This window comes from Triticum dicoccoides, chromosome 3A (genome assembly GCF_002162155.2).
Source record: "Triticum dicoccoides isolate Atlit2015 ecotype Zavitan chromosome 3A, WEW_v2.0, whole genome shotgun sequence".
In the NCBI taxonomy this organism is placed as follows: Eukaryota; Viridiplantae; Streptophyta; class Magnoliopsida; order Poales; family Poaceae; genus Triticum; species Triticum dicoccoides.
This window is the reverse complement of record NC_041384.1, coordinates 56,113,753-56,139,766: the sequence shown is the minus strand read 5'-3', so window position 1 is coordinate 56,139,766 and position 26,014 is coordinate 56,113,753. Positions and strand designations below refer to the sequence as shown.

At 46.9% G+C, this 26,014-nt stretch overlaps 2 protein-coding genes across 3 annotated transcripts; both read left to right on the top strand.

The window, feature by feature from the left end:
• Positions 1-5,544: 5,544 nt before the first annotated feature.
• LOC119267088 (RNA-binding protein 10-like) lies at positions 5,545-12,246 on the top strand. Of its 2 annotated transcripts, none has more exons than XM_037548400.1 (12): positions 5,545-5,718; positions 6,858-6,963; positions 7,050-7,113; positions 7,399-7,441; positions 7,535-7,626; positions 7,727-7,876; positions 8,016-8,270; positions 8,833-9,041; positions 9,780-10,007; positions 10,416-10,578; positions 10,830-10,900; positions 12,065-12,246. In XM_037548400.1, exons 1-10 carry the CDS (start codon positions 5,630-5,632, stop codon positions 10,512-10,514), a joined length of 1,335 nt encoding a protein of 444 aa, XP_037404297.1. In that variant the 5' UTR covers positions 5,545-5,629; the 3' UTR covers positions 10,515-10,578; positions 10,830-10,900; positions 12,065-12,246. The 2 variants fall into 2 exon arrangements, with proteins under 2 accessions (XP_037404297.1, XP_037404296.1); XM_037548399.1 differs by having other exon boundaries at positions 10,825-10,900.
• A 6,670-nt stretch (positions 12,247-18,916) lies between these two features.
• Positions 18,917-23,114, top strand: LOC119267087 (LRR receptor-like serine/threonine-protein kinase). Its single transcript, XM_037548397.1, has 2 exons — positions 18,917-22,144; positions 22,256-23,114. Exons 1-2 carry the CDS (start codon positions 19,291-19,293, stop codon positions 22,726-22,728), a joined length of 3,327 nt encoding a protein of 1,108 aa, XP_037404294.1. The 5' UTR covers positions 18,917-19,290; the 3' UTR covers positions 22,729-23,114.
• Positions 23,115-26,014: the final 2,900 nt, after the last annotated feature.

Sequence of the window (26,014 nt, the reverse complement as noted above, 5' to 3'; positions counted from 1 at the left end):
AGCAATTGATAAAAAATAAAGGATATGGGCACCGCGTCGCGTGTCGCTCCATGCTAGATAGTCGTCCTACTCGCAACCACGCTCGTTGTCGTCGTCGTGGTTTGCAGCAACCCACCACCAACATCTCGCAGCCCCGTGAAGTAATGCGGGAGTTTGTGAATGGATGTAGCAAGCAAAAAATGATACGGTTGCAGCAGAAACTTCCGCCGTCGTCGCCGGTTTGTAGCTTGCCGTGCAGGGTCGTAGCATTGTCGTCTCTTGTTGTAACTCCGATGTCGGCCGATTCTAGCAAATTTCCAGTATGTTTGTAGCTCGACGTCACTTAGTTCTAGCGCGTGGTGACCGCTTCTCCAACCTCGGGCTGCCGGGTCGCATCTCCGACCATCGCTAGGTGCACCGACTGGCTTGCTGGTCGGTGCTCGCCCCTCCTTGCGCGCGGCCATGGCGTCCTCTACATGGAGCATGTGAAGAGCCCAAAAAAAGCAGTGGGGGTGGGTCTGTGGCGCAAGAGGGAGGCAGGGAGAGGCTCTTGGTCAGTGGCGGGGGCGGGGCAAGGGCGTGCGATCGTGCGAGCTCAACGGGTGGTGGTGATTTGCCAGGGGAGAGAGAACAAAAAGAGGAATCTGTTAGTGGAGGGGGAGAAGATACATGATCTGAAAGAGGCGCACTAGGGACACACAATTCGCTTCCGTCGTATGCATGGGACGTGGTCTATCGAAGTTTCAGCCGGCCAGCCGGATACAAACGACTTTCCAAAAAAAAAACTCTTTTGACAACCGAGCGTTCTAAGGGTGACTTCAAGCTATCCCTCAAACTCACTCCCTCAAATGTCCACAGACATCCGGTCGGGGCAGATGCCATCCAACGCTATCCAATACAAACATAAAGTTTTGAAATAAAATAGTTCAAATTTAAACTTACATTATTTGGACACATGCTCTAATTGTCTATATGAACCGTCCACAAATGCTCCCCCACATAACAGTAACGTTGTATTTAAGTTTCTCGATTGCGGATCTGATGATGCATTCATAGAAATTGCTCACATGTTGGCGCATTCTTCTCTGGAAGTTGGACATGATCCATCTGTTCTAAATCCAGAACTTGATGAACTGCCTCACTCTCATCCTCCACAATCACGTTGTGCACATACAAGCTGTCATGACCTCACATGAATGTCTCTAAATCTCATTTGTTTAGTAGGTCTGTGAGTTGGATTTTCACGTTAATAACTGCAAAATGGGTTTGGAGTACTTCAAATGTCCTCGCTGTATCCTTTTTAGCACATTCTTGTCTTGCAACAAAGTGGGATTTTTGGTTACCTAATGAATTGAAGATGGTTTGACAAAAGTCGCCCACGAAGGATAGATACGATCACAAAAATAATATCTGTGTTGTACGCATGCCCATTAATGGTATATTTGCACGCAGGAGCTTCTCACACACAACCTTGCAAACAATGAAGACCATGCAATACATTGATGTCATTATGAGACCCTGGCATGTCGGAAAAAGAGTGTCAAGCCTTCAGATCTTGCGATGCAACCGCTTCAAAAATGATGATGGGCTTTTTGTGATGACCTGATATTGCCTTTGTTTAGCATGTGTGCATTTCTTTCATTTTTCACTGCATGCAATACATGGATCCGAGCATACATGGAAACCCTCTTACTTCTCCCATTGCCATGAGTCTTCATGTGTCTTCGACATTTGATTCTCTAAAGTACTCCAGTCCAAACACCTTGAACACTTTAGTAGCAAACCTGACCATGGGTTCGAGACATGTGCTTTCAGACATCGAGGGGGTACTCATTCCACTAGTTTGCGGTTGTGCCAACGAAAGCATCCTCATAGCAGTCGTGCACTTCTGAAGACTAGAGAACCCAACGCAGCCAATGACATCCATCTTGAGCTTGAAGTAATCATCATACGCCATGACACCTTCTATGGTGCGCAAGAACAATGGTCGCTGCATCCAGTATTGACGTCGAAAATTGCGGCCGAGTAGCACACCGGAGGAAAAGTAGTCCTCGTAGAGACTAGCATGTCACCATGCATGATGCTGATTGAACACTTGATGTCCCGGCGTTGAACCATTGAGGTTGAGAAAATGCTCCTCAACATGCTCCGTTTCATCAAGAATTGCCATCATCATCATAGTTTCAGTATCACCTTCATCCTCATCCGATGAAGATGAATCCATAAACTCGGTGTAAAAGTACTCCTCGTCTGAATCCTTCGTGTTTGCTTCAATGTAAACAACAAAAACATCGAAAGAAATGCGCTATGGCATTTGACTGAACACTTCCATATGCAGCACACACCCTCCTCCCTTTACTAGTTTCTAAGTGGGTCGACCCATGCAGTCCTTTGCCTCATCGGTTTTTCGGGCAAGTTTTCTATGTGTTTTACTTCTATTTTGTTGGTTATTTATTCCATTTTATTATTTATTTATTTTTATTTTTAAAATTATGTAACTTTTTAAACCTCATGTTTTATATATTGAGAAAGAATAATTAAATCCATGAATATTTTTTATAATTCATTTTTATTCGCCTTTTTTCACAAAAAAATAAAAATATCAGAAAAAATGACCTGTTTTTCCTGAGACCGATGAGCAAAAAAACCAATTAACGGCATGGGCTTAGCGAGCGAGCGGGTGATCCAGCAAAGTCGAGTGAGCAGATGGGCAACATTATTGGGCTTGGCCATGCAGTGACGTGTCGTGCGCGGTTGCGCCAAATGGCGCGTTAAGGGTGAGAGCTATTTTTAGGAAGCATCTACTATGCTCTGGGTGGTTTGAGGAAGCTTGTAGTCAGTCTTTCCATTTTCCTTGTAATTTTTGCCGGTTTTCCGTCTTTCTTCTTGGTTTCGATTTTCTATTTGGTGTTTTTTTTGTCCTTTTCGTTTATGTTCCTTCTTTTTTTTCCTTTTTTATCTTTTAAATTTGTCAACATTTTAATCTGCCCACTTCAGTGTATGAATATTTTTATAAGTCATGAACGTTTTTAAGAAATTATGTGAATTTTTTTTACATTTTCATGAATATTGTTATAGGTGTGAACATATTTTGATTGCTGTGAGTTTTTTAATCGATACAGACATTTTTCTATATTTTATAAACATTTAATAAAAGTTACGCGAACAAACTTTTATATTTTTATGAACATATTTTAAGTTCTGTGAACAAAATTTTTGAATGGCAATTTTTATACGTTATTATTTTTTAGAAAAAAATTGTGTGATGCCCTTTCATGAACATTCTTTTATGTCATTAACCATTTTTGGGGCGTGTGAACACTTTTGTTAAATGGGACACTCATTTTTTTAAATGGTACAAACTTTTTTTAAATATACAAACATCTTTTCATAAAAAACTGGATGCATGAAACATTTAAAAAAAATGCAAGAACACTTTTTTTGAACTACAAGAAAACTTTGTTGTACTGCAGAAATAATATTTTGAAATCACATAAAAGTAGTATGTTTTACCAAATATACATTAATTTTATGAATAGGGGTAATAAATATTTTTGTTGAACACTAAATAAGTAAAAATTAAAGATGGAAAGAAAGAGAAAAAAGGAAAAGAACATGCGTACATTGTGCCGAACGGTGGGTCGGGCGAGAGCTAAGCGAACAGAAATTTAGGCCTGACCCATTTAAGGTGCGTGTTTTCTTTTTGGAGGGGTTTTAAGGTGCATGGTAGGCGAGCGTGTCATACGTCTCGAACAAGCGGGGTTTGCTAAAAAAAACTTGGTGTTTATTCTTATTGCGAATTAGCTACAATTTTTTTATCGTGCACAAAATTACAATGTAATACTTCAGATCATAGATACACAAACATTACAAAATTCTTTTAGAACAATCCCACAAGGGTTGGGAATTGTTCCCTCAAAACACAATTTTGAGACCTTTTTTGCTTTTGCAATCAAGTTGAATGTTCAGTGGCCCAGGTTTGGGATGGTGATAATCTTAAGTTAACCTTTAGAAGATGTGTAGACAATGCGGGTTTTGAATGCTGGATTCAGTTGGTAGATCTGGTCAAAAGCTCTCATTTGAGTGATGAAGCTGACTCTCCTATTTGGACTTTGGAGGCGAATGGAGTGTATTCGGCGAAATCTTTTTATAAACAAATCAACTTTTGGGATGTGGTCTCTGATATTGGTGACAAGCTTTGGAAAGTCCTTTGACCTCAAAGAATACATGTGTTTCTTTGGCTAGGTGCTTATAACAAGATTCTTACCCGTGATAATTTGGCTAAGAGAAGACTTGTAGAAGATTTAACTTGTGTGTTTTACTCTGAAAACGAATCTGTGCAACACTTGTTATTTGATTGTGTGGTTGCAAAACAGGTTTGTGATTTTGTCTCTAAAGCTTTCGATTATCCTTACATCAACAATTTCAATGATGTGTGCGCCTTGTGGCGAATGCATAAAAGGAAACCCGTGTTTAATTTGACAGTGGCTGCATCCTTATAGAGCATTTGGAAATTAAGAAATGATTTATGCTTTCAGGCCGTATCTGGAGAAGTGTCAAATGTGTTCTTGCGAAGCTAAGCTCCCATCTACAGCAATCGAAAGTTCTCCGCGACGACGCTCAGGCAACGCTTTTGCAACGGTGCATTCTCCTCTGGAAAATGTCACGGAGAACTTCCGCGGATCGCCTGGAGATGATCGTGAAGGCCGAGAAGTTGAAGGCGTGCCAGAGGTTCTGTTAGATTCCTATGGTGTTCTTGTATTTCTGGGCCTGTAATAAAATAAGTAGCTCTAATACTTTGGTTTGAGAGAACTGTGCTCTCTGGATCCTATCTTTTAATTAGCTAGGGTGGCGTCACACCGATGGGTGCTATTTGTGGGTGTTGAACAACTCTGGTTTCTGATTTCACTTCATTAATAAAATGGGGCGGGGGAAACCCCTTTCATTCATAAAAAAAGATTACAAAATAAGTCCTATAATTAATAATTACATTAAAATATCCTAGAATTGTTTTCTTCGTGGTATAAATATTTGCAACATGAAATACTGACAAGACTTCTGTAGAAAGACTATGGTCAGATTGGAGAAGTGAGGCCACTCTATAATTATGAAATAAAATTCCTTTTCACCTTGAAAAGTAAAAACAAACTTTTGAATACACTATGAAGATGCAAGGTTCCTCTCACCTTGCAGCACGGCGAAAATCCCTGGCAACTGCCTGTGGAGCCCTAAGGCCTTGTACAATGGGAGATGCTTAGGAGAGGTGCTTAAAGAAATAAATCAGGATTTCCTTAAGAACCGGTGCTTATTTGTAGAGAGTAGACGCTTAACTAAGCGTCTCTCCTATAGAAATAAGCACCGGTGCTTCAAAAAAATCCGCTTTATTTTTCTAAGCACATCCCCAAGTATTTCCCATTGTACAAGGCCTAAGCCTCTCGTCTCCCTATCCTCCGCACTCAAGCGAGGTATAGACGCTAAGCAACAAGGAGGGGAGACTTCTCGTGGGCCTTTAGGTCTCTTCAGCCCATGTGTTTATTACTGCACCTATCCTTCAGCACCATTTTATTCGGCCCATTAAACCACTCCGGCAAGGCGAGGACGCTGGGAAGCGGCGCGGCACCCACGAGTGCCCCTCCGGCGAACGGCGGCGATGGACGGGAGCGACGCCGACCCCGGGACGGGAAGCGGCGGCGGGGGGTTCGAGTGGGACGCGGATTCCCAGCTCTACTACCACGCCAGGTTCCCCTTCCTACCCCCTACGGTCTAGGTTTCTTCTTCCAAAGCTCGAGCAGTTGCGGCTGCTCGAATCCATTCTGGTATCCAGTTCTTCCCCAGGCGGGAGCGTTGATGAGTGATAGAATCATTTGTTCGAGAACGGGCTGGTAGTTAGTAGCAAATTTAGGGACATCAGGGTTCAGGGGTTAGCATGCATTGCTGCCCCAGTGCAGATTACTTGCGATTATTTACATTTTTGGGTTAAATATCTGTTGCTGTTGTGAATTTCACTTGAATATGTACTTCTGTCTGTTTGTGAGAGGGGTTGAATCTCTCCTGTTTTGGAATAGGAAGTTTTTTTTATGATGCATTGTCACAATAATTAGCAGTAAGAGTCTAAGAGAGCACATAGGGTTAGTTATGTTAGAGCATCTCTAACCGATCCCTTATAATCAGTTAGAGGAGGATAAAATCATGTTTCCTCCTCTAAAGTGCACCTAACCGAACCCTTATAACCGTTAGTGGAGGATATTTTTTACTCCGCGGCGGCCGCGGCCTTCAAATATACTCCGCCCACCCGCGGAGTAAAAATTCCCCACACCTCATCTCTCCCCCTCTTCCATTCTGCCGCCGCCCAAGCCCCGCCGGCGCGCCCCCACCCCCACCCCCATCCACTCCGGCACCACCCCGCCGCCAAAAATGACTGGATCTGGCCATTTTAAGTGAAGAAATCTCTGAGTTTTAAGCGAGTCTAGCTGTGTTGATTTTGCATAAACACTGGACAGTGGTCTGCTAATTATGATAATCACTCGGGTGACCTTTTTGACTGTGCAAATACTTCATTTCTTATATCTATTCATTGTGTTATACAGAGTTTGGATGATTTATGTCACATTCACTTCACTCTTCAACAGTAAATCAGTAGGTGCAGAATACTGAGCACAAATAGCTTGTAATTTGCTTGATAGTTCATTTTTGTTGTTGTATCGACCTAACTTATTCTTTGGATACAGTTTTTTTTTACGGAGCTACGGCTTTGGATACAGTTCATTTTATAGAAATATAAGGCTTTCTCTGTCCAAAACTCTACTGTACTCCTCTGTTCAGCATATTATTCATCCTTCTCGTTTTGGTTATCTTCTGATGTTTACTTACATTTTCAGTACTGGGTTTTACCATGACCCTGTCGCTGGCTGGTACTACAGCAGCACAGATGGTCAGTACTACATCTATGAGAATGGAGATTACGTGTTATGGACTTCAGATGCGGTACTTACAAGTTCATCTGGTTCCTCAAAATTTCTCAATGTATCATTGTCTTGTGTGAGCTTACACCCATGTCCATATTCAAACAGGGCAAGGAACCCAGTGTACAGAGTCCATGTGATGAAGCTAGCCAAAGTTTCCTGGAATCCTCTTGTTAGTCTCATTAGTTGATAATGCTGCAACTTTTGAGGGCATATTTGTTCGGCATCTATATCTATCTTGGAATTAATTGTTGAAATATAAACATGCGATCTTTAGCTTCAGAACAGTAACACCAGCCATATCTGAAAGGGAACCTGTAGCACAGTGTTGTAGTTTTGTTTTTCTTGTATAGAAAGGGTCCAGGCTATCTTTTTGGGAAACAAATCATGAGAAATAGAAGTCTTTGTAACAGTTGGTATTGGAGAGATAATGCGATATTTTTTTTACATTTAATAGCAGGACCGGAACCGGATATTCCACATCAACCGCCATCAGAATGGTTCTTGCATAAATAATCACTCTCTCTTATCTGATAAACATCTTTTTTAGACACCTGATTCTTTTGCGCTTGATTCTGTTATTTCTTTTACAGGCTGGAGGAAACACTAATTAACATGTATTTATCGGGATACTCTAATATAGAGGTCAACACTGAAAATTTACTAGGAGAATCACAGATAAGTGGTTAGTAACTTGAATTATTGCTGTTTTCCCCTACCTTCTTGTGTTGTGGGATGCTGAAAGTCTGCACTGGCAATTCTAATAAATTTATTATGGTCACCAGAGGAAGGCAAAAGTGATGCAGTTGAGAACAAACTCAGTAACGTGGCTTCAGATAATGCATCAGACTCTCTGAATGATGCTACATTACAGCAAATAGAAGATAAAATGCAAATCGAGAGCTTCACAGTTGTGCATGAATCTTTAGGGGAAGGTGAGGGCCATCATATTACTATCTTCATTTTATTTACTGAAATACTGAGCACTGGCACATGTTAGGGATTATCTGGTGTGTTGTCTCTGTGTGATGTGTGCGTCTTACTGATATTTTGCTTTGCATATTGTTTCCCCAGAAGAAGAGAACTGGCTTTCTCAGTATGGTCAAGTAGAGAGAGTAAATGATGAGCTGCCATTGTTTCCGAGCGTTGATCTTTGGGACTGGCATATGGTCACAGAACCTGTTAGCAAAGGTCAGCCCATGACTAGGCTTGTGGGACGTTTAACTAGGGGTTCTAGTAAGCTTCATCCTTCTCTGCCTGCTCGTGGTGGCCTTCTAAGAACCGCTCCTGTTCGTGAAGTTCATCTTGATCTTGTACGTGTTTCATCAGGTAAGACTGGATACTTGGATAGGGTAGAAAGATAGGAATGTGCACCGCTCTTTTGATACCAAGGCGTAGATGGTTTTCCTTCCTAATATACTTCCTCCGTCCTCAAATAAGTGGACATATAGAAATTTTAAGACAGATTATGGGGTGGAGTAGAAAATGCATCGGGAAGGTGCAAGCCACTATCTCTCTCCTCTTTAATTCCCCACCTCGAATGAGCTAAGTGCATGTAGAAAATGAGGAGACCTGTTGAATGTTATTGGGCTTGATTCCCATGTGATGAGACAGAAACATCTTTTCTACTTTAAAGTGCATTGGGAAGATAGAAGCACACTCTTTTGTGGACAAATTTCGAATGCTAAACGTCCACTTATTTGAGGATGGAGGGAGTAAGTTTCTTTTGCTGAAACTTGAATATAATATGATGGAATTTTCTATATCAGATACCATTATTAAAGCTTACAGTAAGACAGAATACTGTGAAGAAAAATTTCCGCTGTTCTTTGGTTGACAATTATTGGGCCTAAAACTCCATGTAATACTTATACTAGTACTCATGTATCAGGGAAGTTGTACAGGCTGAGGAACCCAAGCAGAAAATACCTGGCCTCTTTATCAGCGTATGACTCTTCGAACCCAACAAAAGATTGGGCTTTTCCTGACCTATATGCCAACCCTAATAACAATTCAGATAAGCAGTCTACTGCATGTTGCCTGTCTGATGTTGCTCATGAATCTTCTACCGGGGAAGGTGTTTCAGCTGCTAGTGGCAAGGTAAGTTAATGTTTAACTGATTCCTCTCGTTGCCATTTACTGAAATATTGTCTAACCTGTTTGTTTCCCAACAATTTATTGATAGTCAAACCCATTTGGAGATCTATTTACTGAAACATTAAGTTGGTTTTGACAGTGTTTAACTTTGTGCTATTTTCAGCTTATTAGTAATTTTGAATTTTGCAACCTATTTGTTTGTCATCTCATGCCGCATTGGAGATCATGTGATTGGGAGCAATTGTTAAAAAACATAGAAGAAATCTTAAAGGCTAGAGGAAGCATCAATGCTTCCTTTGTCTAGTGAGTACTACTCCTAGGTAACAATTTAAATGCCCAACGTTAAACTCAAGAAGTTTGATATTTATATAGACAGAGATTTATTAATTATTTTATGGCAACAATGCTTTCCATCGAATTAGAATTTTATTGACAGTAGTTTTATGGCTTATGTACACTATGTAGCCTGATTCTGGGTGTTTTAAACAATGTATATGCATGATTGAAAAGTTAAATAGAGTATTGTATCATATTGCCATATCAAAATACATTGATAATGCTATATTGCTCCATGTTCTAATCTTTCTTAATTTCATCATCTATGGAAGTTTGGAGTACCACCTCTGTTGAATTGTTTCCTTATACAGCCACATTTGTAATTTATGTTGTAAATAACAAACTTAAAGCATCAGCGCTGATGTTCTTGACAACAATATTCTGAAATGTCTGCAATATTTGTAGGAGCACAAGATAAATACTTATAGGGACAGGGCTGCTGAGAGAAGAAAGCTACACCGCGGCTTAGGGATAGGACCTGGGCAGAAGCAAAGTAACGGCATGAGTTCTGATGAATATGAAGATGCAATCGAGGACATGGACTCTTTGGGAGCTGGACCAGTTGATATGAACTTATGTTCCAGCGGTTTGAAGTCTGCGAAGAGAATCATGGAGAACATGGGCTGGAAAGAAGTATGTGTATATCTTATCTGTACTGTTGGACTTGGTATATGCCTTTGCATTCTAGGATGGAAAAAAATATACTATCAAGAACAACGAGAAAAAAATTCAACTCTATAAGAACAAAAAATATTCTGTATATATAGTTTTTTGTAAACACCACTTCTCTCGTATCTCAGTGCCTGAGGACATCAGGGCAGACATATCTACGAAGAACATATTTCCTATAGTTATTTCTCTTTTGTGTGCTAAAATACGTTTCTGAACAGTTTATTTAGCATGTATAATATTTGGTGAGGCATGTTTTTCATTGATCAGTTTTTTTAGCAAACACATAGCAAAATATTGATAAGTAATCTATTTCTTACACCGAATATTCGACTTTCCTATTGATTTTGTTTTATTGTCAAACTTGTTTAGGGAGAGGCCCTTGGTAAAAGCAGACAGGGTATTGTAGAACCTATACAGCCTACTTTCAACAAACATGGTGCTGGTTTGGGATGGAATCAAACCCGCTGAGAAGTTCTGATCTCTGAACCCCTGTACATGGTGATTCCAGCCCACATTTCTTTTACCTCTGGAGGTAAATTTTGCATCTAATAAGATAGTGAGAATGCACCAAATTTATATATTCATTAGTTTGCAAAACTTCTCTCAAGCAGCTTAAAAATTGGAACTTAATAACTCATACTGGAGAGCATATGTTGAACATAGTTTGCTATCTGAGACATGGAAATTCACTGACTATTATTTTTGGTTGTATCTTGAAAGTGTAAGTAGTAACTTCTCAAACTTTGGCATGGTTGATTGAGGTGTAACTTCTACGCAGGATAGGTGTAACAGATTCATGGTCATCGCGGCAGTCCTGACTGTTCCAAGGACATTGTATTACTAATGCAGTAAAGGTTCTGTTTCCGACTTATGTTTAATTTGTCCTGTACTGCATGTAGGAAACCTATCGTGTAGCTGAAGTTGTCTGGATTAAAATCCTTAAGGATGGCTTTACCTGTCATTTTAATATAATCTACATATTTTGTGCTTTTCCACCCGAGACCTGATAAAATGTGCAACGACCTGGAATTGCTCTTTTAACACTGTTTATTTCTCTATTTGTAATGTGACAAAATGCTTTTAAACCTGTGGATTGTTGATCATGCTTTTCTTAGGTGTACTACTCCTATTTAGTAGTAGATGCAATTAATTTCTATTTACGAGGCACTAGGAGTCTAGGATACCATCATATCATAAACATATTTCTTTGGAAGTAGCGTTATGCTATGGATTTCAGCTTCATTATCTTATTTAATGTCATTTGACTGACAACTAGTACCTCGGTTCTTCAAGAAATTGCATTCATTGGATTGATGTAGAACAGTAGCCGAGGTTCATAAAAATGCTAGAGTGGAACTCTTGGCCGTGCCACTATACTACGACGTAAGTGAAAGAGCACATTCGGGGTCTAATATGATTGATTAGTCATCCTGATCCTGCATTTCATGCGGTGTGAATTAGTACCTTGGACAAGCAAGTCTCTTGCATATGACAAAAGACGCTGAGATCATATGATCAAAGTGTACTGAAAAGTAAAGTTAGTCTTCCTTGGGAGTGATTAACAATCTAAATGTTTTGGGAGGAGGCTGGGGCTGCTCATTGTGCACAAGCAAGGTATATATGTACCGCATATGACAAAAGACCAATGAGATCACAGAGAGGAGGGAAGAGGGGTGGTTAGGACTTACTATACGCGTACTTTTGGCCTAATTGCTTTCTAGGGCGGAAAGAAACCAAAGGGCTCAATTCCACGACCCTGGAAACCCGGGCACTGCTCCCAATATGTGGCTATGTAAAGAACAGTTCTTGGTGTCCTGGTGTGGCAATCACTCTGATGTGGGTTCAACTGCCCAAGTGTGAGTTGACGCCAGAGCTACTCTGACGTGGGTTCAAACTACTACTATTTGAATCTGCAATGATTTACTACTACTTTCGTCTGCATAATTCATCGTGATTGTCTGCATCTTTTGTTGCTAAGATTAAGCAAGAGACCTTATGCACGTTTTTTGGTCCTGCAGGCACCAGAGGATACTGTGGAAATTTGAATTTCAGCAGCGGTTACCATGGATTGACGAAGTTCTTACTCCTTTTGTGACTAATCTATTTTGATTTGTAAATATAACAAGAGAAATCATTTGATGCGACGGTCAAAATATCCATCTCCATTTACTCTTTTATATTTGTTAGTGGTGTTATAGTTGATTTGCTGGCCCCGACCCTTTGCTCATGAAAATGATTCACTCTTATGAAGCCACAGTAAAGAGGATTGATCCATGTGAAAGAAGAGGTGAAACTGAAGAACATGCGATAAACAAACAGAAGGAAAAACCAACACAACTTCTGAGATTTTTCACTGGAGTTGCAAATACTTGTTCTACTGAACAGTTGAAGCCTTATACGGCGAAGCTCTCCTCCATCAATCTACTAAGGCTTCACCAGTTCCTATTAGGTAAAGCACACAAACGAAACTCTCTTACTCCTAGATAATTTTGGCCTTGGTATACTGTCGATTCCTAACTTCCCTCCGTCCTAAAATATAAGATTATTTTTGACACTATCAGAGACGGAGGGGGTAGTACATCGTAAGCTTTGACCACCAAAATCCTTTTAAGTATTTAGACTGGAAACTTGAAAATTACATGTGTAGATTTGTCTTAAAAAGTGTTTACATAGTACTATAATTGTGTTGAACATTATGCATATAGTAGCACTAAACTACTGATGAACGTTACATCTTAAACTGTGTCAATGTTTGAAACGTCACTTTTTTTGTGAGTTGAGGTGAGTAAGAGCATCTACAACCGGACTTGCAAATCCGGCCCCTATACATCCGCGGACGCCCCTCGACACGCCCGAGAATGCATCCGAACCGCCCCTCTCGTGCCCGGTAGCCACATACCTCAAACCCCGACTCTTAAATACATGCAAATCCATGCACGTCCATCATACACATCAATATCGCACGTAAATAAAAAATGCTGGTAGGGAAAATACATAATTCTTATATAAAAATTATTTTAAATGCACAACTCAAACATTAGCTCTTTGGTTTTCGTTGTGGGTACACATATGCTTCATGAGATCATTGAGTAGCTGCACGTGCACCTCATGATCTCGAAGCTTCTGATGCATCCACAAAAAGTCCATAAGCTGATTTGCATCTTGATCTTCCGGCATTTGAACTTGTTCTTTAGGCACTTCAAAACCATTGGTTTGAGCTACACCATCATCCTCATCCTTGATAATCATATCGTGCAAAATAAATAACATGTCATTAGCTGCCACAAACAATTCCCCAACAATCTTGAAGCACTCTGAATGCCCTCTTCACATCCTTACTGCTTCCTGCATTCTTGTAAAGTCGCTTTGTTTGTCGCCTTGTGGTTTGGATAGATGCCATCGGCAAGATAATATCCCATGTTGTAGTCATGACCATTGACAGTGTAGTTGCACGGCGATGATTCCTCATCACAAAGTCTCCTAAACATGGGAATTGAAGCACGTTGATGTCGTTGCGAGAATCTGACATTCCGAAGAAAGCATGTCAAATCCATAAGTGGCCTCTTTGGCGTGACCCTGATACGTTCCATGCAAATCTTTGAGGTGTTTTTTCCATTGCCAATGCATGCAATCAATTGAATCGAGCATTCATGAAAATCCTCTCACCTCTCCAAATAGCCAACAACTTTTATGTGTCATGCACATTTGGTTCTCTCGGATACTCTGCTCCAAACACTTGCATCATGACAGTAGGCAAACCTGACAGTATTCTTCAAGCATGTGATCCCTCCTTCCCTCGTCCGGACCATCTCACCAACAACATCGACGACAGTACCAACTGCAAGCATTCTCAGAGTAGTCGTGCATTTCTGCTTAGCAAAGAAAGAAAGTTGGCCGCAACAATCCCTTGTGAGCTTGAAGTAGTCATCGTGTGCCTCCACTCCCTTCACAACGCGCAAAAACAATGGTTTGCGCATACAAAAATGGCGACGAAACCATGGATCATCTGGAAAAGTTGGGTCCAGAGCAAAGTAGTCCGTGTGCAATACCCATGCTCCGGAGACCCTATCCCGACCGATCACTCTTATCCCTTTGATTGAGCCCTTGAAATTGAGAATATACTCCACTTGCCGATCCATTTCCTCTTGCATGCTCATGAGCATGATCATGTTCACTTCTTCGTCTGAATTCGGCGAATCGAAGAACTCATCTTCAATCATTTTATCTTCGTCAGTCCATACTCCTGGCCCGACGAAGCATTGGAATCCATCATTTTCCCTACGAATAAATCACAACAAAAAGAGTACTCCAACAAAAATGGGTTGGACAATGGGTTGAACAATAGAGCGCAAGGGACAGCCCGATAGTTGCCGGACGTACCGCAGCGGCGTCCCGGGCAGTGACTATGTCCGGGCGGTGAGAGCATGTTTAAAAGGACCGTTGTGCCAGTGTTGGCGGCGACAAGGCTCAGGACGACTTTAGAGCAAGGGTGGCAGTTGATATACGAGACGTCTAGCGCGAAGGAAGAAGAAGAGAGGAGAGAACAAATGAAATCGGTAGGTCGAGGGAATGAATTTGATGCAATTTATGATGTGGATGGGTGTCGATCCAACGTGACAAACGTGCTCGATCGCGCTCGGGCCTCTCCATATCCATCCTATATTTGGCCTGGATACGGAGTCAGTCCAGGGGTTTGAGGCGTGCGATCAGGCCTGATTAGGCTGTTCACTAAGCACCCAACATCAGCCGTGTCTCGATCCATGTTTGACTCAGCATGCATGCATGGCGGGGACGAACCCCTGCCACTGCCGGTTCCATCGGGAACGTACGCAACGTACTGGCGTCCGGGCATCTAGCCGTGTCAAATCATTGGCACTGTTGTCCGGCCTCGACAGGAAAAGATGCAATCGCGATTTCCCATGCCACGTCCTTACCTCAGACAGCGGCCTGCCGGTGCCCGTCCATCCATGCAGAAAAAGAAGAAACCTTCCAATCCAGATGATCGCCCTGGTCGAGGACGCAAGTCCCGATCCATCCATCCATCAGACTCAGTTTGACGTACGTGTCTGCAGCTTGCATGCAGAGAAAGGAAAGGAAACTTGGCGGCAAGGTGAACACCCTATCAGTCCCTGGCCCAACCCATTGGCCATTGCTGCGTGTAACTCTCTCCTAACCTGGAGCTCTATCTAGATCTAGAGGATGTTTGTTTTCAGAGATTTTTTTATGTAGGGACTAGAAAAAATTCTTTTTAAAGATTTTTTTACCAAACAGGGAAGATTTTTTAAAGACTAAACTAGGCATTTGAGACTAAATGAAGAAGACTCTCAAGAAGAGTCTTTTTTGGACTTTTCCAACAATGCCCCTCCATACACCCATTGACCCGCCACTCCATGGTGTTGTTTGATTGTTATTTTCATATAATAGGGGCAACATGATCATTTAATAACCTCTAGAAAGGGACTAGAAACTTTTTAGTTTTTGGAAACAAACAGGGAGAGACTTTTTAAGGACTATGGACTTTTTAGTTGGGACTAGAAAAAGTCCTAGGCAGGGGCGGAGCCGGGGGACGAGCAGGGGCCTCCCCCCAACGATCGACAATTTTAGATAGGAGCGACGAGTAATTACCAACGAGATTAGATCAATATACGTACTTGGTCCCCCTATACTCGAATCCTGGCTCCGCCACACCACCCTAGTGAAGGTGCCTGCTCTTCTTTTCATGCGTGTCACGGTCATGCTCGTGTGCTCTGCTTGCCTGATGGCCCCAGCCACAGGGCTGCAAATAATTGCACACCCCTAGCTCAGCCAAGCCAAGCCAAGCTAGGTAGGGCACTGAATGATGATGCTTGTTTACGGTTAACCCTTGCATGCTTGCTCACCGTTGCTGGCCTTAATTGCACTGGAGCGGAGCTAAACAAACGGACACCTGTCGTATCAGTAAGAAGTGCGTTGCAAGCACCATCTCCTCCTCACATGACCCCAACCCTACCCCTATCCGGGCCCTGTCCTTGTGACTTGTATTCTTCTTGTCTTTAGCCCATTCCATGTGCCTCATGCCTAGATTCTCCTCTCCCCTTGCCCCCCTCAACAACTTTCTCCCCTCACTCACGCGCTCCCGCCGTGCCTTACCGACACCATTTATATTAACTAACCCAATCTTTGCTCCTGTTTATAAACATATGCTAACTGTTGCTTGCAAGCCTGTTCAAACATTGCTGCTCAATCACCAAAATTTCTTTCCCTCCCTTTCATTAGACGCTTTTCTTCTTCGAGTTTATCCGGTGTCTCTTTCCGCTGCGCGGGCACACCCATCTCATGCCATGTTTTTTTCCCAGTTCATGCATGATCGACTTTGTAGAACGACCTGCATATATCAATACAAGTGTTACTAACAAATTGGATGAGCCATCCTGGGATGGAAAATTCAAAATTATTGAGCGGATGCTGTCACGCGGCAAGCAGCTCGAGGAGTCCACTGCCTCACGTGATCCATTGATCAACTTCAGGCTTATCTGCACCCCATCTTTCTTTTCCTTTAATTATGATGAGAAGAGCGATTGTATTCAGATTCTGCTCGGCAGTAATATTGGATCCTGCAGATCGTCTCGCCCTTAATTACCACCGCCAGATCGCCTCCCATGCCAGACTTCAAATCTAGTCATTTGGTCAGAAAAACTTGCCTGTGCTGTGTACTATGTGCATGTAGTCTATGCTAGCAGTATGAACATGGTAGAAGCTAGCAGACTGTTAGCTGAGTTGGTAAAGCAGGAACTGCTAGTCTAGTCTGGTAGATCTACACTCTGATGTGGTGAAAAACTTAAGCTGCTGTGCATGGGGTTAATAATTAGTCCGTTAAACTCCATTCCAATTTTGCAGTCTTTTTCATCATCCGTGTAGAAAACTGGCCAGCTTTTGACACCACTTTTAAGCTTCACCGCATGCTGGCGCATCATTGCCCAACACACTAGCTCTACCAACATAGACATACTCCCTCCATCTTACAATGTAGTGCTTCCTCTATCCGCGTGCTTCAACTTTGACCGTAAATTTAACTATCAAGACCGATTGCGCCGGGAGCAAAAGTTGTATCAGTGAATTCATATTTGAAAGAAGTTTTTAATTATGTAACTTTTTCTCCCGCCGCAGTCGATCTCGTTCGTTAAATTTATGGTCAAAGTTCGACCTCAGAAAGCGCGGGCGCACTATATTTTGAAATGGAGGGAGTATTTGTGAACTAAGCCTACCCACAGTCATGAATATATTTTTCTTGCCCTTAGACGAACCGAGGCAAGCAGATGTTTTTACCCAACTTTGTCAGTAAAAAGTCATCTGAAGCATGAATCAACACACCAGAGTGTAATTAATTAGTTACTGCGAGAGAAGAACAGAAAAGCATGGTGGTGCTGCTGCTGTTGTTTAGTATCAGGCAATGCAACTTAGGCTGGTCACAATGGGGAGGAACTTAGGAGTAACATCACACACTCCAATACAACTTTACTTATGTGTCACATATTTAATGAAGAGAGAGGTGCTTGTGGTAACTAGCTAAGTTACCGAAACATCACACACTCCAAGAAACAATGAGTCTATAACCTAATAAATACATTATTACATGACACTACATAGATGTTCCTACCCATTATGGAGGTAGTAACATAGTCTAGAGAAGTGTGTAAGTTACTAGACTATGTTTTTGCCCATTATGACCAGCCTTACAATGCATGACATTTGCCTGCCCCAAGCCCAAATGGAAGCCCTAGTTCCGATGTAAATACTCTGTAACCTCCACTCATTGGAATTACTACTCCTATCCTCCACGGGATTAGCTAGAGGCGCTGCGCCCCGGTTAATTAGGACTGCCGCCACATTTACCAATGGGAATTTGTAGTCGCCTCAGGGGTAGATCTAGATCTGTGAGCCTGCGAAATTTCTCCCAGTGGAGTACAATGGCAGGAGTTTTTTAACCGCCGCTAACGGCGGCTTCCTCGCAATTAACACAAAGTACAAGAAAGGCAGGCAGGGGTGAGGTGAGGAGGCCGGCCGCCCACTAGTTTAACCATGAGCTAGCTATAAGCTAAGCCATGCAGTGAAAAGTATTGGCTAAGCAGCGGTAGATCCCATCTACTCCCACTGCTTTGCATGTGCATGGTGCCCTCCATTAGGGGTGTAGTAGTAGTGGTAGATTAGATCTAACCCTTTTGTTTAACTTTAACCTGCAGGGCAGACACTAGACAGCCACTAGCTAATCCTACAGTTTGAGTATGGTTTTCACTGCGTGGGAATGAACTGTCATGTGAGTGTTACACCAGCTGTGATGCATGCCTGCCACCTCCCTTCCCTAGCTTGATTATTCTCTACCCCTTTTCACCTTTGATTTCAACCCTTGAAGATTCCTGCAGGCAGGGAGGCCATGCCCATGATCACAATCACAGCTACTACTCAAAGCCTCACCGACTGGACCCTTTTTACACAAGGACAGAGAGGCTGGCTCATGCTGCTCCAAATTTCCTGAAAGGAACTTGTTCCACACTGTTGCGCTGCATTTCCGAGATATTCCCGCGCCGCTTTTAGCTGCAGCTGCGGTTTTTGTTGCTGCCGCTGGACTGCACTGCATGCATGATGAGCATTTTGCACCTCCAATTGCTTGCAAGATTGTCCGTAGTTTTTCTTCTGATGGGGCCATGCCTTTTCATGAGGTTTTCACCGGACCTTCCCGACGCAACGCTTTACAATGTCAGCGGCTCAAAACCCTTTGATCTGGTTAAAATTTCAGTTAAATTATTAGTAACACGGCTCCACCGCTGGTGTGCCCGCGGCCACCTAATCCGCCATTTCCTTGCTGGTTTGCCGCTGCTGATTGGATTGCTCCGTCCATCCCCCTCCCCCACCCCTGCCGATCTCCTTTCCCATGGAGAAGATATAAAATTTGCAGGCATGCCGGCCTGCACGCCCCTCTCTCTTCTTCCTCCTTACTAAACCTTAGTGTGAGTGTGAGACTGAGTGAGTAAACCTCGCCAACAAGCCACCTAAAAGCAAGTGCTCTGTTATTATCTATCCGTCCATCTATCTACCCTTCCAACACAAGCAAGAACCAAGATTTTGCTTGTGCTTGTGTTGCTTCTGAATTTGACGCAGCAGCATGTGCAGCTGAGCCGCCGCCGCACCGCCTCTTGATCTGTTCGTCGACAGTGCGGTGTCAATCAGTCCATTGTAGCTGGCTTGACTGCTCGCTCGTCGTACGCGCATGCCTCCTGATATGGGCGGTTGCGGGCGCGTGGCGGCGGTGCTGTGCTGCGCGGTCGTCGTGGCGTGCATGGGCGGCGGCGCGCTCGCCGTGGACGCGCAGGGCGCGGCGCTGCTGGCGTGGAAGCGCACGCTGGGCGGCGGCGGCGCGGGGGCGCTGGGGGGCTGGAGCTCGGCCGACAAGTCGCCGTGCCGGTGGACCGGCGTGTCGTGCAATGCCGACGGCGGCGTCACGGAGCTGAGTTTACAGTTCGTCGACCTGCTGGGCGGCGTGCCGGACAATTTGGCGGCGGCTGTGGGCGCCACGCTGGAGCGGCTGGTGCTCACCGGCACCAACCTGTCCGGGCCCATCCCGCCGCAGCTCGGCGACCTGCCGGCGCTCACGCACCTTGATCTCAGCAACAATGCGCTCACGGGCTCCATCCCGGTGAGCCTCTGCCGGCCTGGGAGCAAGCTGGAGAGCCTCGCTGTCAACTCCAACCACCTCGAGGGCGCCATCCCGAACGCCATCGGCAACCTCACGGTGCTGCGCGAGCTCATCTTCTACGACAACCAGCTCGAGGGCGCCATCCCGGCCTCCATAGGCAGGATGGCCAGCCTTGAGGTGCTCCGTGGTGGCGGCAACAAGAACCTCCAGGGCGCGCTCCCGCCGGAGATCGGCAACTGCTCCAACCTCACCATGCTCGGCCTCGCCGAGACCAGCATCTCGGGCCCCCTCCCGGCGAGCCTCGGCCAGCTCAAGAACCTCGACACGCTGGCCATCTACACCGCGCTGCTCTCCGGCCCGATCCCGCCGGAGCTCGGGAAATGCGCCAGCCTGCAGAACATCTACCTGTACGAGAACGCGCTGTCCGGCTCCATCCCGGCGCAGCTCGGCGGCCTCAGCAACCTCAAGAACCTGCTGCTGTGGCAGAACAACCTCGTCGGCGTCATCCCGCCGGAGCTGGGCAAGTGCACGGGGCTCAACGTCATCGACCTGTCCATGAACGGCATCACCGGCCACATCCCGGCGTCGCTCGGGAACCTCGTCGCGCTGCAGGAGCTGCAGCTCAGCGTCAACAAGATGTCCGGCCCGATCCCGGCGGAGCTCGCGCGGTGCACCAACCTCACAGACCTAGAGCTCGACAACAACCAGATATCCGGCACCATCCCGGCCGAGATCGGCAAGCTCACGGCGCTGCGCATGCTGTACCTCTGGGCCAACCAGCTCACGGGCACCATCCCGCCGGAGATCGGCGGCTGCGTCAGCCTCGAGTCGCTCGACCTGTCGCAGAACGCGCTCACCGGGCCCATCCCGCCGTCCATGTTCAGGCTGCCCAAGCTGTCCAAGCTGCTGCTCATCGACAACGTCCTCTCCGGCGAGATACCGCAGGAGATCGGCAACTGCACGTCGCTCGTCCGGTTCCGGGCAAGCGGCAACCACCTCGCCGGCGCCATACCGGCGCAGATCGGCAAGCTTGGCCACCTCAGCTTCCTGGACCTCAGCTCGAACAGGTTGTCTGGCGCCATCCCCGCCGAGATCGCCGGGTGCCGGAACCTCACGTTCCTCGACCTGCACGGCAACGCCATCGCCGGCGTGCTGCCGCAGGGCCTGTTTCAAGGAATGATGTCCTTGCAGTACCTCGACCTCTCGTACAATGCCATCGGCGGCTCGCTCCCGTCGGAGGTGGGCATGCTCGGTTCGCTCACCAAGCTCGTTCTGGGCGGGAACCGGCTCTCCGGCCAGATACCTCACGAGATCGGCTCGTGCGCGCGGCTCCAGCTACTGGACCTCGGCGGCAACTCGCTGTCCGGCGCCATACCGGCGAGCATCGGCAAGATTGCAGGTCTGGAGATTGGTCTTAACCTCAGCTGCAACGGCCTGTCGGGTGCCATGCCCAAGGAGTTCGCCGGGCTCACGCGGCTCGGCGTGCTCGACGTCTCGCACAACCAGCTCTCCGGAGACCTCCAGCTGCTGTCCGCTCTCCAGAACCTCGTCGCGCTCAACGTCTCCTTCAACAATTTCTCCGGGCGCGCGCCGGAGACGGCGTTCTTCGCGAAGCTGCCCATGAGCGACGTCGAGGGCAACCCGGCGCTCTGCCTCTCCCGGTGCCCCGGCGACGGCAGTGACCGTGAACGTGCAGCTCAGCGCGCCGCTCGCGTCGCCACGGCCGTTCTGCTCTCTGCTCTCGTGGTCCTCCTGATTGCCGCGGCGGTCGTCCTACTCGGTCGCCGGCGCCAAGGCTCGATTTTCGGCGGCGCGCGCCAGGAGGACAAGGACGCCGAGATGCTGCCGCCGTGGGACGTGACGCTGTACCAGAAGCTGGAGATCAGCGTGGGCGACGTGACCCGCAGCCTCACGCCGGCGAACGTGATCGGGCAAGGCTGGTCCGGCGTGGTGTACCGCGCGAGCGTCCCGTCCACCGGGGTCGCCATCGCCGTCAAGAAGTTCCGGTCGTGCGACGACGCGTCCGTGGAGGCGTTCGCGTGCGAGATCGGCGTGCTGCCCCGCGTGCGCCACCGCAACATCGTGCGGCTCCTGGGGTGGGCCTCCAACCGGCGGGCGCGGCTCCTGTTCTACGACTACCTCCCCAACGGCACCCTCGGCGGCCTGCTGCACGGCGGCGCGGCGGGCGCCCCCGTGGTGGAGTGGGAGCTGCGGCTCTCGATCGCCGTCGGCGTGGCCGAGGGCCTCGCCTACCTCCACCACGACTGCGTGCCGGCGATCCTCCACCGCGACGTCAAGGCCGACAACATCCTTCTCGGGGAGCGGTACGAGGCGTGCGTCGCTGACTTCGGCCTCGCCAGAGTCGCCGACGAGGGCGCCAACTCGTCGCCCCCGCCGTTCGCCGGATCCTACGGGTACATCGCTCCCGGTAAGGCATCCATTTCAGCCACAGAATTCCATCTTTGTACCACCGTACTTTTGCTGTCAGTTAGTGAAGTTCGTTATACGTCATCTGATCCCATTCAAATTTGTGGTGCAGAGTACGGATGCATGATCAAGATCACGACCAAGAGCGACGTGTACAGCTTCGGGGTGGTGCTGCTGGAGATGATCACGGGGCGGCGGCCGGTGGAGCACGCGTTCGGCGAGGGGCAGAGCGTGGTGCAGTGGGTGCGCGAGCACCTCCACCGCAAGTGCGACCCGGCGGAGGTGGTCGACGCGCGGCTGCAGGGCCGGCCGGACACGCAGGTCCAGGAGATGCTGCAGGCCCTCGGGATCGCGCTGCTCTGCGCCAGCACGCGCCCGGAGGACCGGCCGACGATGAAGGACGTGGCGGCGCTCCTCCGCGGCCTCCGCCACGACGACGGCGCCGAGTCGCGGAAGATGAGCGGCGGCGGCGGCGGGTCCTTCGGCAAGTGGAGCGAGCAGAGTAGACCGGTGCCGCTGCCGCGCCAGGGCCAGACGCAGGCCCACTCCAGCTCGCTGGCCTACTCAACAACCGGGAGCGTGTAGCTCGTTGGACCAAGCAAGAGGATGGATCCCGTCCCGGTGACGCCAAACGCGGCACTGTGGCGACGGCGACCGCACCGCGCGTCGTCGAGCGGCGGTGGCGCTGTCGCCGGCCCGCCGCCGGCCCAGGAGCTAGCCTCGCCGGACAGGGTGGGATCGACGCGTCGTGTGGTCCGGCCCGGTGGAGCAAACAAGGTAGAAGACGCCACCGCGAACCACGTACCACAGCAACACAAGCAACAGCAATAATTCGCACAATACCATAGCCAACGCCTGGTGATGCAGACGATGCATCGCATCTGGCGCGTGTGTGTACATTAATCCTGTCCAATCTCCATGATCTCTTTGGCGTGACTGTGATCTGGTGACGTGACGCCGCTCCACATTCCCATTGCCGTGCATGCATCTGTCCCCGTTCGTGTTGGCCGCGCTGCGACGGGCAATCATGTTTAATCATGTGACCGGTGATTTGTTCCGGGGCCGCTTTGGGTGAGCTCGTGGGGCGGTGAAGTTTGCCCGGGCGGAAATGGACGGACGGACAGCACTGGCGTTTGCCTCGGCCGGCGACAATCGGTGGTGCGGCTAGGCGGCACATACTGCTTTCTGTAGGTTACTACTCCCTCATCCTATAATATAAGACGCCTTTTGACCTACTGTAGTGTCAAAAAACGTCTTATATTATAGGACGGAGGGAGTAGTAATGAGCGTGAAATTTATCCTTTAGGCCAGGCCGCCCGGGCTTTCGGCACGCTGGGCCATGGAATGTTCAGAGTTTTTTCTTCTTTCTTTCCTTTTTTAACAATATAAAAGAAAGCCACCTCTTCGATTTCCATTACTAGAAATCAGCAGGTTCTTACACCATCAAAATATGAAAAGATAACAAAGCTTTAACCTTGCATCTAAGCAGCTAAAAGCGATACAGGAGTAGGAGCCATCCCTCCCACCCTTACATCTACTATCTACCAGCTCTGATCTAAGGACTGGGCTCAAATCTAGGTCCAGACCGAGCAAACATGAACATAAAAGGTTCTAGACGTATTACATCATGGCATATATAGGATAACAGGAGAGTAACGCTCTAGGGAGTGAAAGAAGCAAAAGCTGTCCCAGATGTGCCCTTCTGGCCAAGGTCGTGGTCCCAGGATGCAGAATATCAGCTGTTTTTATTCAGCTGCAATCCTCCTCACACAAGGACGCCACCCATGAGCCACCAAGAATACCTCTTTTGCGACTTTTCCAACCTGCCTCACTCCTGCTGCCATCATCTCACTTCTTTCAGGGTTTTTCTGCAAAATCATCCAATCATGAAGACATTTTAGAAAGAAGTTAACTGGTATACAAGGGTCATCTACCTTGCTGTTATCAAACACCACACCATTTCTTAATTTCCAAAGTGTCCAGGCAGAAATCCCTACCATTACCAGACCTCTCTCATCTCTACTAAATTTCTTAACCCAGGATCCCATTACAGAATCCAAATTTTCAGGGATGTCTAACAGATTGAAAGCACACTTCAGAACATTCCACAGCATACAAGCTATCGAACATGTAAAGAAAAGATGATTGACAATTTCATTTTGCCCGCGGAAATGGCATTTTTGTCCCCTTTCCACCCCCTGCGTAATAAATTATCTTTCGTAAGTATACTATTTTTGAGAGCTAACCACATAAAAACTTTGACTCTAGGGGGAACTTTTGCTTTCCGCATAAAGAAATGTGGATATTTCATGAGTGCGGCGATTTGGCGGATGGGCGCGCCTGCTCACGCTATGTGGCATGTAGGTACAGGTGGAGCAGCGTGGCGTCAGTCAGGGCTGTATGCAGGAGTGACAACCGAAGTCAAGTGGGCCAGATGTGGGAAAGACGACTCCGTGACCACGAGTATAACGGGGGCAAAGTGTGCCAGTGGTACATGACGGGGCTTGCAAGCCGTGCCGCTACCGACTGGAAACGAGAATCCATGGAGTCCCCGCGCCTGTTGTCGGTGTCAAAACCGGCGGATCTCGGGTAGGGGGTCCCGAACTGTGCGTTTAGGCCGGATGGTAACAGGAGGCAGGGGACACGAAGTTTTATCCAGGTTCGGGCCCTCTCGATGGAGGTAACACCCTACGTCCTGCTTGATTAATATTGATGGTATGGGTAGTACAAGAGTTGATCTACCACGAGATCAGAGAGGCTAAAGCCTAGAAGCTAGCCTATGGTATGATTGTTGATGTGTATGTTGGCCTACGGACTAGAATCCTCCGGTTTATATAGACACCGGATAGGGTTAGGGTTACATAGAGTCGGTTACAATGGTAGGAGATCTGAACATCCGTATCGCCAAGCTTGCCTTCCACGCCAAGGAAAATCCCTTCCGGACACGGGACGGAGTCTTCAATCTTGTATCTTCATAGCCCAGGAGTCCGGCGGAAGGTATAGTTCGGCTATCCGAACACCCCCTAATCCAGGACTCCCTCGGTAGCCCCTGAACCAGGCTTCAATGACGACGAGTCCGGCGCGCAGATTGTCTTCGGCATTGCAAGGCGGGTTCCTCCTCCAAGTACTTCATAGAAGATTTTGAACACAAAGATAGTGTCCGGCTCTGCAAAATAAGTTTCCACATATTGCCCTAGAGAGAATAATAATATTAACACAAATCTAATCCGCTGACGTATTCCGTGGTGCGACACGCCACGGCCAAGCCTTTATCCAAATTGTTTCATTATCTCACCTCAGCCTGTTATGCGAGGCAGTTTCCTTGGCACGTCTTGTCAAAGCAGAGATCGTGTCCCTTTATTCCGGGATTCTCATCAATACGAGTGTGGGTAACCCGACCGCTTCTAGGACTCCTAGATCATAGGCAAGTCCAAACGGACACGGGGAGGACGCTCGATATCCACCCTCTTTATAAAGGGGCAAAGCTTTTACTTTTCCCTCCCGTGCTTAATCGAATCCTTCCCCCGCCTCAAGCTCAAATGCCCAAAGCTCAGGTCAGGTGCTCCGAACCTTCAGTCATGTCCGGATCCCGCCTTCAAGGCCGATGGATGCCCTCCTCCGTCACGGAAGAAGACATCAAAAAGTTGAGGGAGGCCAGGTATCTGACCGCCGAAATATCGCATCGGCTGCCTCCCCGGGGGCAGGCCGTCCCTTCTCCCAAACCCAACGAGAGCGTTGTGTTCGTCCCCCACTTCCTCCGGGGTCTAGGTTTTGCACTGGATCCTTTCGTCAGGGGCTTGATTTTTTATTATGGGCTAGATTTCCATGATCTAGCTCCGGACTCCTTCCTGCATATCATGACTTTTGTTGT